Consider the following 14,769-nt stretch of genomic DNA (forward strand, 5'->3'; position numbering starts at 1 on the left):
CCCCCCGCGACCCTCGTGAGGAAAAGCGGTAGAAAATGAATGAATTAATGAATATTTATTAGCATTTTGGAAACGAGGTCGCACGGTGGTTGAGTGGTTAGCATGTTGGCCACACAGCCAGGATTTGGGGAAGACCTGGGTTCGAAGTGATTTGCATGTGTGGGTTTTTGCCGGGTACTCCGCTTTCTTCCCCCATTCCAAAAACATGTTAGCTTCTCCAAATTGTCCATAGGTATGAATGTGAGTGTGAATGGTTGTTTGTCTATATGTGCCCTGTGATTGGCTGGCGACCAGTCCAGGGTGTACCCCGCCTCCCGGGGGTGCTGGGATAGGCTCCAGCACTCCCGCGACCCTCGTGAGGAAAAGTGGTAGAAAATGAATGAATGAATGAGTTCATGCAGGATGGCTACCAAAAACAAACAAAAATCAATTCCAGATTTTGACAGATATTTGACGGGTTCTTTCTTCAATGCACGCCACTAATTATTGCGTAACACGACTGCATAGCTTTAGTTGAATCTTGCTAACTGAGCAATAATTGTTGGAAAAATAATGCTCCCAACTGTCCAATTGAAACCTTTGCTCGTTCACACTCCTGACATTGTCACATAATGACCTGCCATGTGCAACTGCCAAGCAATTAAAGCAAAAAGTAAGAAAAAAAAATCATGGATATAGACATTGAGCAACAAATAAATCCTTCCAAGCGCCTGCTCTGTAAAAGTGTCTAGGGAGGATTGTGAAATCATCCATTAGCTGGTTGTTACCTGTCAGGACGCCGCCTTGTGTTGACAGGATTTACAGCCCGCGTGATGTATCGGAGCTCAGCCTGCACTGCATGCATGCATGCATACGGCCATTACTCCGGTGACGCCGTGACAATGCATGGTCGCACGCTCGTTAAACATCTGGCCCATGACATTGCGGTTAAAGCCAGAGATCGGAGGGCTGTTTTTCTGGAGTGATCACGCCGGTAATTGGCTCATGGGAACGAGTTTTTTCCAGGGGGATTGGATTGGCAGCCTGCTGTGACGTGTTCGATGGGAAAATGAGCATCCGGTTGCTTCCTTTGCGTGATGTGTGACTTTTAACACCTCAAACTTCATATCACAAATACGTCTTCAAGCTGCATTTGAAGACGTGTAGCAAAGCCTGAGAAATATTTATTTTTTCCCTTCACCAAAAAGCAAGCCTGTGAGTGCTTCTTCTCTCAAAGTGATGAAAGATGATGGATTTTCTTCATGTTTGGTGCTGGTGAGCAGACCCTGGGGACGCATATTACTGTTAGAACATCATTAAGAAGTACATTTTGCATAACAGGGGACCTTTACACTTATCAAGGTAATTGATGATTTGATGAACTTACCCACAAAATAATCAGAAGCGCAGCAGGGTGTTCCTATTTGCATTTGCTGTTTCTTTTTTCAAATTAACTTCCCCCCCACCTTCTTCTCCTAGGCTCTATTTTAGGAGTCTATTAATACGCTGTTCACGCGAGCATTAAGCGGGCAGGTGGGTAGATCTTGACCACCCACCTGGCTAACTCCGACATCAATCAAGGAAGTGGCAAAGGCCATTAGAATGAAACCATTTCACTCCCACAAAGTCTGGCTGGGCGGATACTTTGTTGAGGACAATTAGCTTTGAATACAAAGTGGCTGGCTGGAGGTAATGAGCTTCCTTGAGAACATAGAGCTGCTTATTTTCTTTGATTATTCATGGAAAGTATAACTGCTCTCTCAAGTCATTAGGTACTTTGAAAAGAAATTGGCTGAAAACAGAAACGTCTTGTTGATAAATTGCATATGGAGGCAAAATGGAGGCGTGCGGTACTTGGCTGCAACCAGTAGAGGCGCTGTTGATTCAATCTCAGTGAGTTTGCAAGATAAAGAACTCTCTTGTGCAGTAATCCTGCAATAAGTAATTCATTATTTAGAACTGGAATCATTTCATAGTTAGCACATAGAAAATCTGTTCATGCCCTTCCTAATATGGTTGTTAACATTATTAGAGTCTTCTAGAAAATAAATAACACCCCTACAGTCATTACTAATCCATTTTCGATACCGCTTATGCTCATTAGGGTCGCGGGGGGATGCTGGAGCCTATCCCAGCTGGGTAGACCCCGGACTGGTGGCCAGCCAATCACAGGGCACATATAGACAAACAACCATTCACACTCACATTCATACCTATGGACAATTTGGAGAAGCTAACATGTTTTTGGAATGTGGGAGGAAAGCGGAATACCCGGCAAAACCCCACACATGCACGGGGAGAACATGCCTATCCCAGCTGGGTAGACCCCGGACTGGTGGCCAGCCAATCACAGGACACATATAGACAAACAACCATTCACACTCACATTCATACCTATGGACAATTTGGAGAAGCTAACATGTTTTTGGAATGTGGGAGGAAAGCGGAATACCCGGCAAAACCCCACACACGCACGGGGAGAACATGCAAACCACTTCGAACCCAGGTCTTCCCCAACTCCTGACTGTGTGGCCAACATGCTAACCACTCGAACACCGTGCGACCTCGTTTCCAATATGCTAATTAATATTTATTCATTCATTCATTTTCTACAGCTTATCCTCACGAGTGTCACAGGGGTGCTGGAGCCTATCCCAGCTGTCTTCGGGCAAGAGGCGGGGTACACCCTGGACTGGTGGCCAGCCAATCACAGGGCACATATAGACAAACAACCATTCACACTCACATTCATACCTATGGACAATTTGGAGTGGTCAATTAACCTAGCATGTTTTTGGAATGTGGGAGGAAACCGGAGTACCCGGAGAAAACCTACGCATGCACGGGGAGAACATGCCGAGGGTGGAATTGAACCCTGGTCTCCTAGCTGTGAGGTCTGCGCGCTAACCACTAGACCACCGTACCGCTCCATGTTGTGTTCTGCTTTGGAAAATTCTAGACACGTCTGAGTGAGGGGGTCCTGATGGTATGACAAAGACAAAGACAAAGAAACCGGTCAACTAGACATCTATTTTTTAGTGAGCTTGGGTTGTTTTGAGTTGTCTAACCCTTTTTTTCATCAGAGAAGGCAAAGACAAATCAGAGTGGGATGTTCTCTCATTGGCTCCAGAAGGTGAAACCAATATTCAAACTCATTAGACACACCGCAAATAACATGTCAGGATTAAAGGCAATAAACCCACGCCCCAAAACCAAGGATTACGTGGATTCATATTACTGCTTGCAATGATGTTCTCACCACCGCAGATGAAAATACCATTCTCTTTTACCATGAAACCATATTGTGAGCCCTGGATTTTTTTTTTTTTTGTTGTTGTCATTCATTTCTTACATTGTGGCGTGGTGCTGGATGATCCTTCAAAGGGGATGATGTGTGAAGGATGCAGCTTAATGGCTCGCACACAAAATGTGGCCTTAATCTCCCATGTCTTTTCATTACACAACACGTCTTTGTCCGTCCCTTGGCTGTCTCGAGGGGAAGGTTTTTTGGGTACTTTCAATGTGTACTTATATATACATGGAGCATGCTTTAACAATATGCAGAAACACTTCACGTCGGACATGAAGCGTACATTCAAGCGTGACTCCCTTTTTTGTGATGTTTGGAGGACATGTTCATCAAAAGACTAATGAAAAACCAATGGACCGTGACAAAAAGCCTATGAATACCAGCCTTGATGATGGCAACAAGCAGTCTGTCTTTTCCCATTGTCTTTTTTCTCACTGAATACATATTATTTCCACACCCACTCAACCTGAAAACCTCCTCTCAGTGTTGCCGCGCTTCCTTTTGACAAGGCTTCAATCAAATCCATGCATAGGGAAAAAAAAAAAAGTCTCACCAGTGATGGATCTCCTACAGAAAGGCGTTAGCTGATGAGCACACTTGTCGGCGATCTGCACAAAGGAACGTGTAACAAAAGCCCAAACAAGGAATTGATCAGGCTGACAGACAAGTAACGGGGGGTTGCAATAATACGACAATCTAGAAAAGTGTAGGGGGACAACAAGTCTTTTAATCTGCTAATAAAGGTGTATCTTATCCTAGCTTATCTTATTTGAAGCAGTTTCTGGTAAGTAAGGACGCACAAAATATTTTTTTTTTTTCAAACCGATGCTTTCTGCTTCTCAAAACCAATATGATACAATAACCAAAATGTTTTTTAGATCGACTTTTTAAAAATGAAAACCAGGATTTGACCAACTGTACCTTTCATTCATTTTTACCGCTTTTCCTCACAAAAGTCGCGGAGCGTGCTGGAGCGAGAGGCGGGGTAAACCCTGGACTGGTGGCCATCCAATCACAGGGCACATATAGACAAACAACCATTCACACTCACATTCACATGCTGCCCCCTGGACATTTACACTTTTACCACTCCCTGGGGTGTCCACGAACACAACACCGGAGTTGACTTGCTCCAAATAAGGACACAGGGAGTGATTACCATTATTATCATTATTAGAGACCTCTAGACATGAAATAATACCCCTATAGTCACATTTATATTATATACTATTACTCAATATAGTAGACATAATAACAGATAATAACACATATTACACATAGAAAACCTGTTTATGACCTTCTAAATATGGATTTTTAATATTATTAGAGATCTCTAGATATGAAATTACAACCCTATAGTGACCTTTACATTAGTAAACATTCATTCATTCATTAATTTTTTACCGCTTATCCTCACAAGGGTCGCGGGGGGTGCTGGAACCTATCCTAGCTGTCTTCGGGCGAGAGGCGGGGTACACCCTGGACTGGTGGCCAGCCAATCACAGGGCACATATAGACAAACAACCATTCACACTCACATTCATACCTATGGACAATTTGGAGTCGCCAATTAACCTAGCATGTTTTTGGAATGTGGGAGGAAACCGGAGTACCCGGAGAAAACCCATGCATGCATGGGGAGAACATGCAAACTCCACACACTCCGAGGGTGGAATTGAACCCTGGTATCCTAGCTGTAAGGTCTGCACACTAACCACTCATCCACCGTGCAGCCCCCCAAAGGTACCTGTTGGTTCTAAATATCATGACACTACTACTACAAGGAGTAGTCGTAGATCGGGAGGAGCCACTGCACAACTTCTTCTGACTTTAAAAGGCACATTTTCCCAAAATATTAGAATCATCTCCTGAGAGTCCTGGTTTTTGAAAATGAAAATATAATCACACTCAGTTACCACGCCTTAAAATGCAACACCATATGAAGCCCACCGTATGAAAATGAATTCCTTAGCTGAATGATGCAGTGCAGCACGTACAGGTGCTCCTCGGCTTACCAATGAGTCCCCTTCCGAGACTGTGATGTAAGTAAGAACGTATACCTAAATAAAAATAAAAACAGGTCAGCATGATGAGTAACAAGAGAATCCTGGTTTCAGACTTTTGTGCCATGTAATAAAATTTTTATATTTTCTATATCCATGTGTTTCCCGTGCAGACGGACTGCTCCAGCGACAGCGAGAGCGAGGATAATTTTATTGTGGTGCCTCCGCGGGACCACCTTGGCTTGGCCATCTTCTCCATGCTGTGCTGCTTCTGGCCTCTGGGAATTGCAGCGTTTTACTTCTCGCAAGGGGTGAGAGACTACACACTACATTACGCTCCCTTCCTGAAGATGCCTACAAATACTGTATGGACCCAGAACATCACCAGGAGCTAGTCTTTCACGTAAAATGCTAACATGCATAACACAACTGGGAGTTACCACATATACGTAAATAATGGCCGTTTTAAAGGCCTAAACACACACAAATGAAATATACCGGTGGACCTCAGGTTACGGCACTGCTATGGAGGCACCCTCATGAATTAATTAAAAACGGAGTTTTGGTCCCTAAGCTCGAGACTCGCTTAAAAAACTAGAAACATTATGTGAGGTTCATCCACGGCTACACAGGTAAACAAGTATACGTAAATGGGTTATATGAAAAATGACTGCCGGCGGAACCACACCAATTAAAAACCCTGAAAGGGTGAAGGAAAATAAATATGAGCTGGAATTCTCATATTACAATTAAACACCATAAGGTGGCCAGAAATATTTCAATATTAAACAAAGCAAAATTTGTTCTCAATCAGAAAATCACTCCACACTCTTTATTGCTCTCTGGTTCTACCATATCTTACTTATTGTGTGGAAATATGGGCTAATAACTATAAAAGCAATCTTCACTCGCTAAATGTACTGCAAAAAAGGTCAGTCAGGATAATTCATAATGCCGCCTACAGAGAACATACTAACTCCTTATTTCTAAAATCACAAATACTTCAACTTGCTGATATAGTTCATCTTCAAACAGCTAAAATAATGCATAAGACTAAAAATAACAAATTAGCTAAAAATGTCATCCAAAACATCTCGACAAGAGAGGAGAAATATGATCTAGGAGAAATATGAAGAAGTAAATTTGGAACACTTATATGCTAGGACTACATTAAAAAGCCATAGCATTTCAAACTTAAATTATATTAGGAAAGCAGGAAGTGAACAAATGTAACAGTTACTGATTGTAAAAGTACCAGATGGAGGGGTAGGATTTAATAAGCTTTGCTTCTGCCTACTCCTTTTGGACATGTGGAACTGAATTATGTGATGCATTCAATTGTAATCTGATGCATGTTCAAATGAAATTAAACCATTACCATTACCATTACCAAACATCAGCAAACTCAACTGTCCTCTCGGGATGCAGCATCTCCAGCCACAGTGCCCTGGGGCCTGGCAGGACTGGCGAAGAACTGGCTGCCATATTGAGCTCTTGATTGGTGTTGTGTTTGGAAAATGTAGGACTTAAGCCGACAGTGTCAATCCTGCCGGGAATAGTTTGAACCACGTGTCGCCTCCTGCTTCAGCGCTGATCGATAACCATCACTCCCTTGAAGCGTTGTTGTTTGAAGGCAAAAAGCAAAAAAAAAAAAGTCTGTAAGAGCACCTAAAGGCATGTAGATTCCCGTTGAAGTGAGCGCTACTGGAGCTAAGATGAAAGCACTCAGTGAATTATCTTGTCAGCAGCTAATTCCATCCTTCTGAGCTAATTATGTGGAAGTGATGGCTGGTCTTTTAGCCACGGTCGCCCTTACTTAAGATTCCAGATTAGCGGGCGTGGGGCGGGCTTTGATTTTATAGCTCAATAACACACCTGGCTGCTCTTCAGACAAAGTAAACTCATCTATTCTGTCGTCGTACCGCGTTTGGGATTAGATGATATGATCTGAAACGATTAGTTGAAAACCCAGATGATTCGAAAAAAGATCCATGATGGCTGAGGTCAAAGCTCAAATTTGTCCAGGTTCTTGAGTTCATGCCGAAATGAGGGCCGGCACATTGACTGCGAAGACAAAAAAAGACAAACAAGTTTGCGGCTGTAACGAGCTTTGCAGATGGCAGATCAATGGCGTCTTTGGAAGGTCACCACACTGAGAGGCACTAGCTAGCTCGCCACTAAATCACTGTCACAAATCCATTCGCTTACTTCCTGGTACATTTTTTTTAATTGTGTGCTCAATTAAGCTGCATGATTCACGGCGAGAACTAAACTACCTGAAGTGTTTTGGGCGATTGCGGAATCAAGTTGCCGCTAATCGCATGACAGCGTGTCGTTTGGAGATTGCTGATTAATGTTTCTCGGCGCAAGTCGAGAGAAGCAATGATTGTTTTCATGATTATGCAAATGAGCCACCCTTACTCCCTATCCTCAAAGTTACGATCATACGGCATGCCGTGGTCTCAGGATAATAGATGAGAATGAATGAGTTAATTATTGCGAAATGGTGTGTGTGTCAGTGTTTACATGATGAAGGGGGTTGTTTATCTGGAGCTAAAGTGTGTTGTGTGTTGACTGTGTATTCATGTTTTATGCTAAGTCACGTAGCAATTGCAATATTAGCATTTTCCAAGAGGTTTTGTTGCGTTCAAAGACAGCCACGTTTGCATGAGGAGTTTTTCTCTTTGCGAATGACCTTTCCGAAAGCAATGGTATCCATGGAAAGGAATATTCCAATCGTGTGTCTACATGCGGCGCTATAATCAACCAGAATAGTCAATGGGGTATGCGCAGTAAAGCGTAAACATCAACATCACGTGATACCGACTTCCTGGAGTTTTTCTTTCACTTGTTGGAATAACTCCATATTGTCAGTTTTTCGTTCGTCCAGTCTTGAAATTTAGTTTGAATCAACTGGACTTTCCGCAGCAGTCCAGTGCCGATTGCTCGCCTCCATTTTTTTAAATGGAAGAACGTTTTGAAGATAAAGTTCAAACTTGCTAATATTTTATAATTAAGCTCGGCACATGTTTTATATAGATATGTATTTTCTTTTTTGAATAAAACTGGACTTGTGAATGGCGTATAGAAGGGTTTAGATTCTGTTCCGCAGATGGCGCTAATGCACACGAAAGCTGCTTGCCAACCGCCAATCAACAACAGAAGAAGAAAAACACCACGAAAAAGAACGCAGTCTGACAACTTTCCGATTGAGCGGGTACAAGATACCTCAATCGGATTGGGGAAAGGAATATTCCACCCCTGTGAATCCGATTATATATTCATTCGGATTGGCACTTTTCTTTCGGAATGATGTGTATACAAAGGTTACATTCAAATAACCCGAATGGAATTGGAATATTTGGGTCCATGTAAACGTGGCTAGTGATAATTGGCCCTTTCGTCTCCTTACTGTGGCTCATCCATCCATCTTCCTTTGCTTATCCGAGGTCGGGTCGCAGGGGTAGCAGCCGACTGCCCTCTCCTTGGCTACTTTGTCGGTAGATCCCGATCCATTCCCAGGCCAATTAAGCAACATAGTGTTTTGGGTCTCCTACCGGTCGGACGTCCAGGAGGCATCCTGACCTGAACCAACTCATCCGACTCCCATCAATGCAGTTTTTCCCGGATGACGTTGCTTCTTACCTTATCTCTAAGGAAAAGCCCAGCCACCCTACGGATCTTATCCTTTTGGCCAATACACTCTGGAAGCCGTTTTCAAAAGATACCGTTTCAGGGCAGCCACAACGCTGTTGCTTAGTGATTGAAAGGCTGAAATGATAAAAAGCATTACCATTTGGACCTGAAAACATTCCCGTGTGGCCAAGCCCTCAGTTTGGCTGCGACAGCACTCGGTTGCTGCTGCCTTTTGAATAAGATGTCTCCTTACTGTGGTTAGTAGTTCAATAAAGAGAAGTAAATACAGGAGACACTTGTCATACTCTATTGCTGCTTCCAGGGGAGCAGACTGGGCCTGAGTCCAGTGCTAGTCCTAAAACACGAACGTTTTGTGGTGGTGAAAATGGTCCTATTTCTAGCTTTTGGTGATGTTGTTGATGAGGATTCTGCATTAAGTGATCCATTCATCCATTCATTTTCCTCCGCTTATCCGGGTCGCGGGGGCAGCAGTCTTAGTAGGGAAGCCCAGACTTCCCGGTCCCCAGCCACCTCCTCCAGCTCCACCGGGAGGACACCAAGGCGTTCCCAGGCCAGCTGTGAGACATAGTCCCTCCAGCGTGTCCTAGGTCTGCCCCGGGGCCTTTTCCCGGCTGGGCATGCCCGGAACACCTCACCACGGAGGCGTCCGGGAGGCATCCGGACTAGATGCCCGAGCCACCTCAACATTAAGTGATGATGATGAATTTTGTTGTTTGTCAACCGCCGATAGCACAACCTCCGGTCCTTGACATTTTCATACTAATGGTTGCGTCTCTCGGCGGCTGCCATGCGTGAAAAAGGCTTCTTCTGGCTCATCTGTCAAGAAGCCCGCTCTCCAACTTTCTTCAACCGAGACATTTTGTGTAATTGCAAAGTTGAAAAAATGTAAGACACTCACGCAGATCTCAGAGCTGTTTCTTGACTTTCTTCTTGCAGACCACCAAGGCGGTGCACAAAGGCGACTTCCCGTTGGCCAACATCGCCTCCCGACGCGCTCTCTTCCTGGCCGCTCTGTCCATCACCATCGGCACTGGCGTCTACGTGGGGGTGGTGGTGGCGCTCATCGCCTACCTTTCAAAACCGGGACACATATAGCGGCTGCTCGCATCCACCCTGGGGAGAGCCGCAGAAGGAGAAGAGTCCCCTCGGGGGGAAACCAGCAGTGCTGTTTCTGCAAATTTGGAGAAAAGTTTTTTGAGGGGTGGGTTGGTTCAGTTTTCCTTTCCACCTTCCTTTTTTTCCCTGCAGACTCCCTGTCAGCCAGAATTAGCACAGCGACAGGAAAAAGGGGTCAAGCTGGAAGCATTTGGGCGGCTTTCATGTTGTTGAGGCCAGGAAAAGTTTTGAGGAATGGATGGGAACCCAGTTTGCATTCTATTGACCTCGCCCCCCCCTTTGGACTTGACCTCTTGTTGGCTGTTTTTCTAAACTTCCAAGAGGTGAAAGGAGACAAACAAGCCTGTGAGCACCATCACAAGGAGAAGAACCCCCAAAAAATCCAACCGCATCTTTGTTGTCTTCAATTGCCACCTGGGATCCTAATGTTAATAAACAAGCAAAGGACTTCTGGAGACACCAGAACTGATAACGGCATTCTTAGCGGAGCTTTTTACTTCACCTTAGGGAAGATGTGACTACCCATCTGTCAAAGTCTTTCTCAAAAATCTAACACCATCCTCTCATGCCAGATGTTGTTTGCTTACAACCCAAGTGTGCTTTCTTTGTGTTCGTCCCCCCCGCAGTCTAATGACACCTCCGTACATCTGCCTTTACCTGAGTTGTAGCGAGCGTTGCCAGGGGACGGGGATGTCAAAAAAATGCCCTCAGCATTCCGTCTATCCGCCCACCTAGTAACCATTCCAAACAATAAACACTGAAGGATTTATTCATACTCTGAATCATATCCACTTTTATCATTCATTGGGAGATGGCGTCGATGAGGTAAAACAAGCCCCACCCTTTACCAGCCACCATTCACCACCACTGTAAGGACCTACCGACCCCCAAGTTCAACAATCACCATAAACGGTCCCATTCGTTTACGCACATTCCTTGGGGTTCAGCGGCCGCTATGAAACTAGGTGTTTTTATTTAGGACCACTACTATTATACTATATATTTGCCAGTTATTTCAAATTGTGCAAACCCACAAAATTATCCACCACCACACGCTACAGCGCCCTAATGGGCTCCACCCACGGGAGGCCACGTCGCCTCTAGTCCATTCATTTGCAATGGAAGCCGCGCAATTTGCGAAATTTGTGTCAATTTGTGCGCACGCTGGCTTGCGACACAATCCCAAAAATATGAAAAATTAAAAACTAGTTTCATTAACTGACCGACAAACGGACGGATGCCAGTCGGTCCTCTCTCGAAGGTAAACATGTCACTATTTCCTGTCACTATTTAACCTTTTTATAAAGGAATATGGAAATTAAAAAAGGAGCGGCTTGGGAACTTGTTAGCGTCAGAGTAAGCATATGAGGTAAGTTTACGCCAACATTTATGTAAGTTTATTCTGGATACTAAAAAGATCCGTTACGGGCAAGACTACACGAGCATCATTGGCCGCTTTTCCTCCTCTGAACTTCTCTGATACCCCCAAATTCATAATTTGCTCTGGATGCTCACTGATGTAACTCGAGAGTTTGCTATGCCTTGGCGATGAGTTTCACCAATCGTGGTCGTTTGTCGCCATAACACCCTACCCCCATGAGAAGGTCAACTTAACACCATAATTCACCATAATCCAGAATACGTTTCTACACAAGGAGGTCCCTTTTGGGGGTGATGAAAGACAAAAGTATCTGTAGTGGGGCATCATGCATTGGTTGGGGTTCAGTGGCAACTAAGAAACTTTTTTCCTTTTAATTATGACTACACATGTTGAATATTTTTCCATCATTTGGACTTGTGGATTTTTTTAAATCAAAATTTTGTACGCCCCGACCCGTCCCCGGCCCCCGTCCACACCTCACGCTACATCACAGCCCAGAACGTTCCCAAAGTTTGTTGGGAAACAAAGGTCCTAAATCAAATGAATGTTGTCATTAAGAGGCGTGTAGCGGTCTACTCCGACACTGCGTCGGATTTAGCGGCAATAAATTTGGCTTTTTGTCAGGCGTGTTCAATCAACAGCGCGCTGCCATGCATGATTGATACATTTTTTGTCCTCGGTTATATGAAACAAAAAAGGTAAATTGAAATTGATCGTGTTGGAAAGAGAAAATCAACTGAGCGCAAGGATTTGAGTCGTGTTCCAAAGCAAGCAACATTGAGTGAGACTTGAATAAATGACACAAGTTGGGAACATTCGATGTGAAAAAGCTTATTAATTACCGAGGTTATTTTATTTGTCATTATAAGCAGGCGGGGTGCGGGGTTCAAGACGCAAAACCACAAGAAGTAACATTCTACTTAGCTTCCCGGCATCCGTCATACCTGACATTTATGGAGCAAAATTAGCTCCGTGTAATGGCCTCTTTCTTTTTGTTCCGAGGGAATGTGCGTACTCTCTGGAGCGTGGCTCTAAAATAGCACAAGCACATTAATTTCAATAATAGGCATGGCGTCAGTGGCGTGGAGTAAACGATCCACTAAAGAAGTCTCCACGAGGGAACACGCTAATTCCAAGGCGGACATTTTTTTCTTTTTGGGAATTTTGCCCATCATCCACAATCCTTATGTGAGACATGAACAAACGCATCTTTGTTTTTTCTGCTAACATTTGTGTTCTCCTGTCTCCTGTCTAATGTTGTTGTACAATACAATACAATACATTATATGTATATCATATCTATTACCTTGGACAAGTGCTGAGTGTACATCCCGATTTTAAGACGAGTTTAAAAATAATTAAAATTTGATACTGTTGATCTATCATCCACAACCCTTGTGTGACATGTGACATATCTTTCTATTTTCTGTTTGTTCTCCAGATATAAAACTAATTTTTTTAAAAAAGAGTCGGCTAAGAATGCGCATAATGTGACACATCTTTCCCGCCTTTATAGAGTCCTGAAAACACCTCCAGAAACGGCCAACAAGGCTCCATACATATATTAACTGCATATTAACAAAGCTAGGTCAACATTGTTATTGTTGTTATTAACGTGGTTACACCCAAGAACTACCTTCCTGGCGTAGTGACACCTTGCCACACCACAGCCGGCTAGCGACTAGCTCCAACACACTGGCTCCCAATGCCTCAAGCCACATTGGAGTGTTTTGTTTTGGAGGCTAGGTGTAGCGTCGCTGTCTATGTTGCTATGTGAAAAGTATGATATGTTATCATGAATGTACTTGTTACTACATGAAAAACCAGAAAACCATGTTGGAGCCTTTTGGAGGTGTTGTATACGTGGAATAGGTGTGTCCCATTGTGGCCTCTTTTTATCTGTTTGTGTATCTTTAGAAAACACATGTGTGGTCATGTCCCACAGACTGTAAGGACTGAGGATGATGGGCAAAAATACAAAAAAAGTTCACTTTTCCTTTATGTGCTCTTTTTCAGGTTTCAAAATGGAGTTAACATGTGGTTAACGACCTTTCACCCCATGCTTTATGTTATATTGCGTACAGGCAACCTGCTGTTGTGTTTGTTTTTGTGTGTGATTATGTTTTGATTCTCCTCTGTCACTCTAATAAGCACATGAATGAAAGACGGGGTTTTCTTTGGTTTTCATGTTTTAGGATTTGTGTGTGCCGGCAAGCGTGTACATAGTGGACATTTAATGGCAAATAAATCCGAAAATAAGGGCCTTTCCTTCTTGGAAGCTTGCATCTGTGTTTCTTTGGTGGATCGCATTCAAACAAGGCGAGGTGAGAAGTGGCTCGGTCAGTCATTGAGATGCATGTGTTGTCCTTAAAGCAACAGCACACTGACTCACCAGCGGGGGCGGGTTTCGTCGAGCAGGCGGGCGCACTCAGTGTCGCTACTACATCAGGGATGCTCGCATGAAGCTAACAAGCCTACAACAACAACAACTATCCTCAGCGGACGCTCACATGATGGAGACGGGTGTCGGGTGCGCATGCAGTGGGTGGGAGGAGGTCCCATAATGGACTGAAGGGGTGGCTGAGTGGGTGGGGTGGCAGTGAGTCACCCACTGCTGCGTCTGGCGGTGTGCTGCAAATGTAGAAGAAACAGCCTATTCATATAAAGTGTATTTAATTCACTTCATTTTAGGTCTATCGTTTTCTGTGGGTTTTTTTACAGTATAATTTAATAATTCATTTTCTACCGCTTTTTCCTCACAAGGGTCGCGGGGGGTGCTGGAGCCTATCCCTGCTGTCTTCGGGCGAGAGGCGGGGTACACCCTGGACTGGTGGCCAGCCAATCACAGGGCACATATAGACAAACAACCATTCACACTCACATTCATACCTATGGACAATTTGGAGTGGCTAATTAACCTAGCATGTTTTTGGAATGTGGGAGAAAACCGGAGTATCCGGAGAAAACCCACGCTTGCACGGGGAGAACATGCAAACTGGCCGAGGGTGGAATTGAACCCTGGTCTCCTAGCTGTGAGGTGCTGCGCGCTAACCACTAGACCACCGTGCTAATTTAATAATATACTATAATCGAATTATTTGCCCTATTTTTTTTTTGTTGATTCTACATTGAGCCACGTTCCACAAATGCAACACTTTGGACACCCATGCGGGTTTTGCAGGGGGGTGACATCGGATTATGTCCAAACTCTACTTTCTTGGCTCAGTTTGTCAGGGGTGGGTTGCATTGTGAAGGGTTTTTTACAGCGTTTGGAATGTACACTGTGTTACAGAGATGGAAAACGCTCCCGCTCACCTGTTTGG

At 44.1% G+C, this 14,769-nt stretch overlaps 1 protein-coding gene across 2 annotated transcripts in view; it reads left to right on the plus strand.

Moving 5' to 3' along the window:
* The window catches only part of syndig1l (synapse differentiation inducing 1-like), a 52,416-nt gene extending 38,707 nt beyond the window's left edge, over positions 1–13,709 (plus strand). For both annotated transcript variants that reach the window (XM_058057402.1, XM_058057401.1), the window contains exons 3-4: positions 5,466–5,603; positions 9,886–13,709. In XM_058057402.1, the coding sequence (XP_057913385.1) occupies positions 5,466–5,603; positions 9,886–10,044 (297 nt within the window). In that variant the 3' untranslated portion in view covers positions 10,045–13,709. The remainder of the gene's footprint in view (positions 1–5,465; positions 5,604–9,885) is intronic.
* Positions 13,710–14,769: the final 1,060 nt, after the last annotated feature.

The sequence above is a fragment of the Doryrhamphus excisus genome, chromosome 19 (assembly GCF_030265055.1).
Source record: "Doryrhamphus excisus isolate RoL2022-K1 chromosome 19, RoL_Dexc_1.0, whole genome shotgun sequence".
NCBI lineage: Eukaryota > Metazoa > Chordata > Actinopteri > Syngnathiformes > Syngnathidae > Doryrhamphus > Doryrhamphus excisus.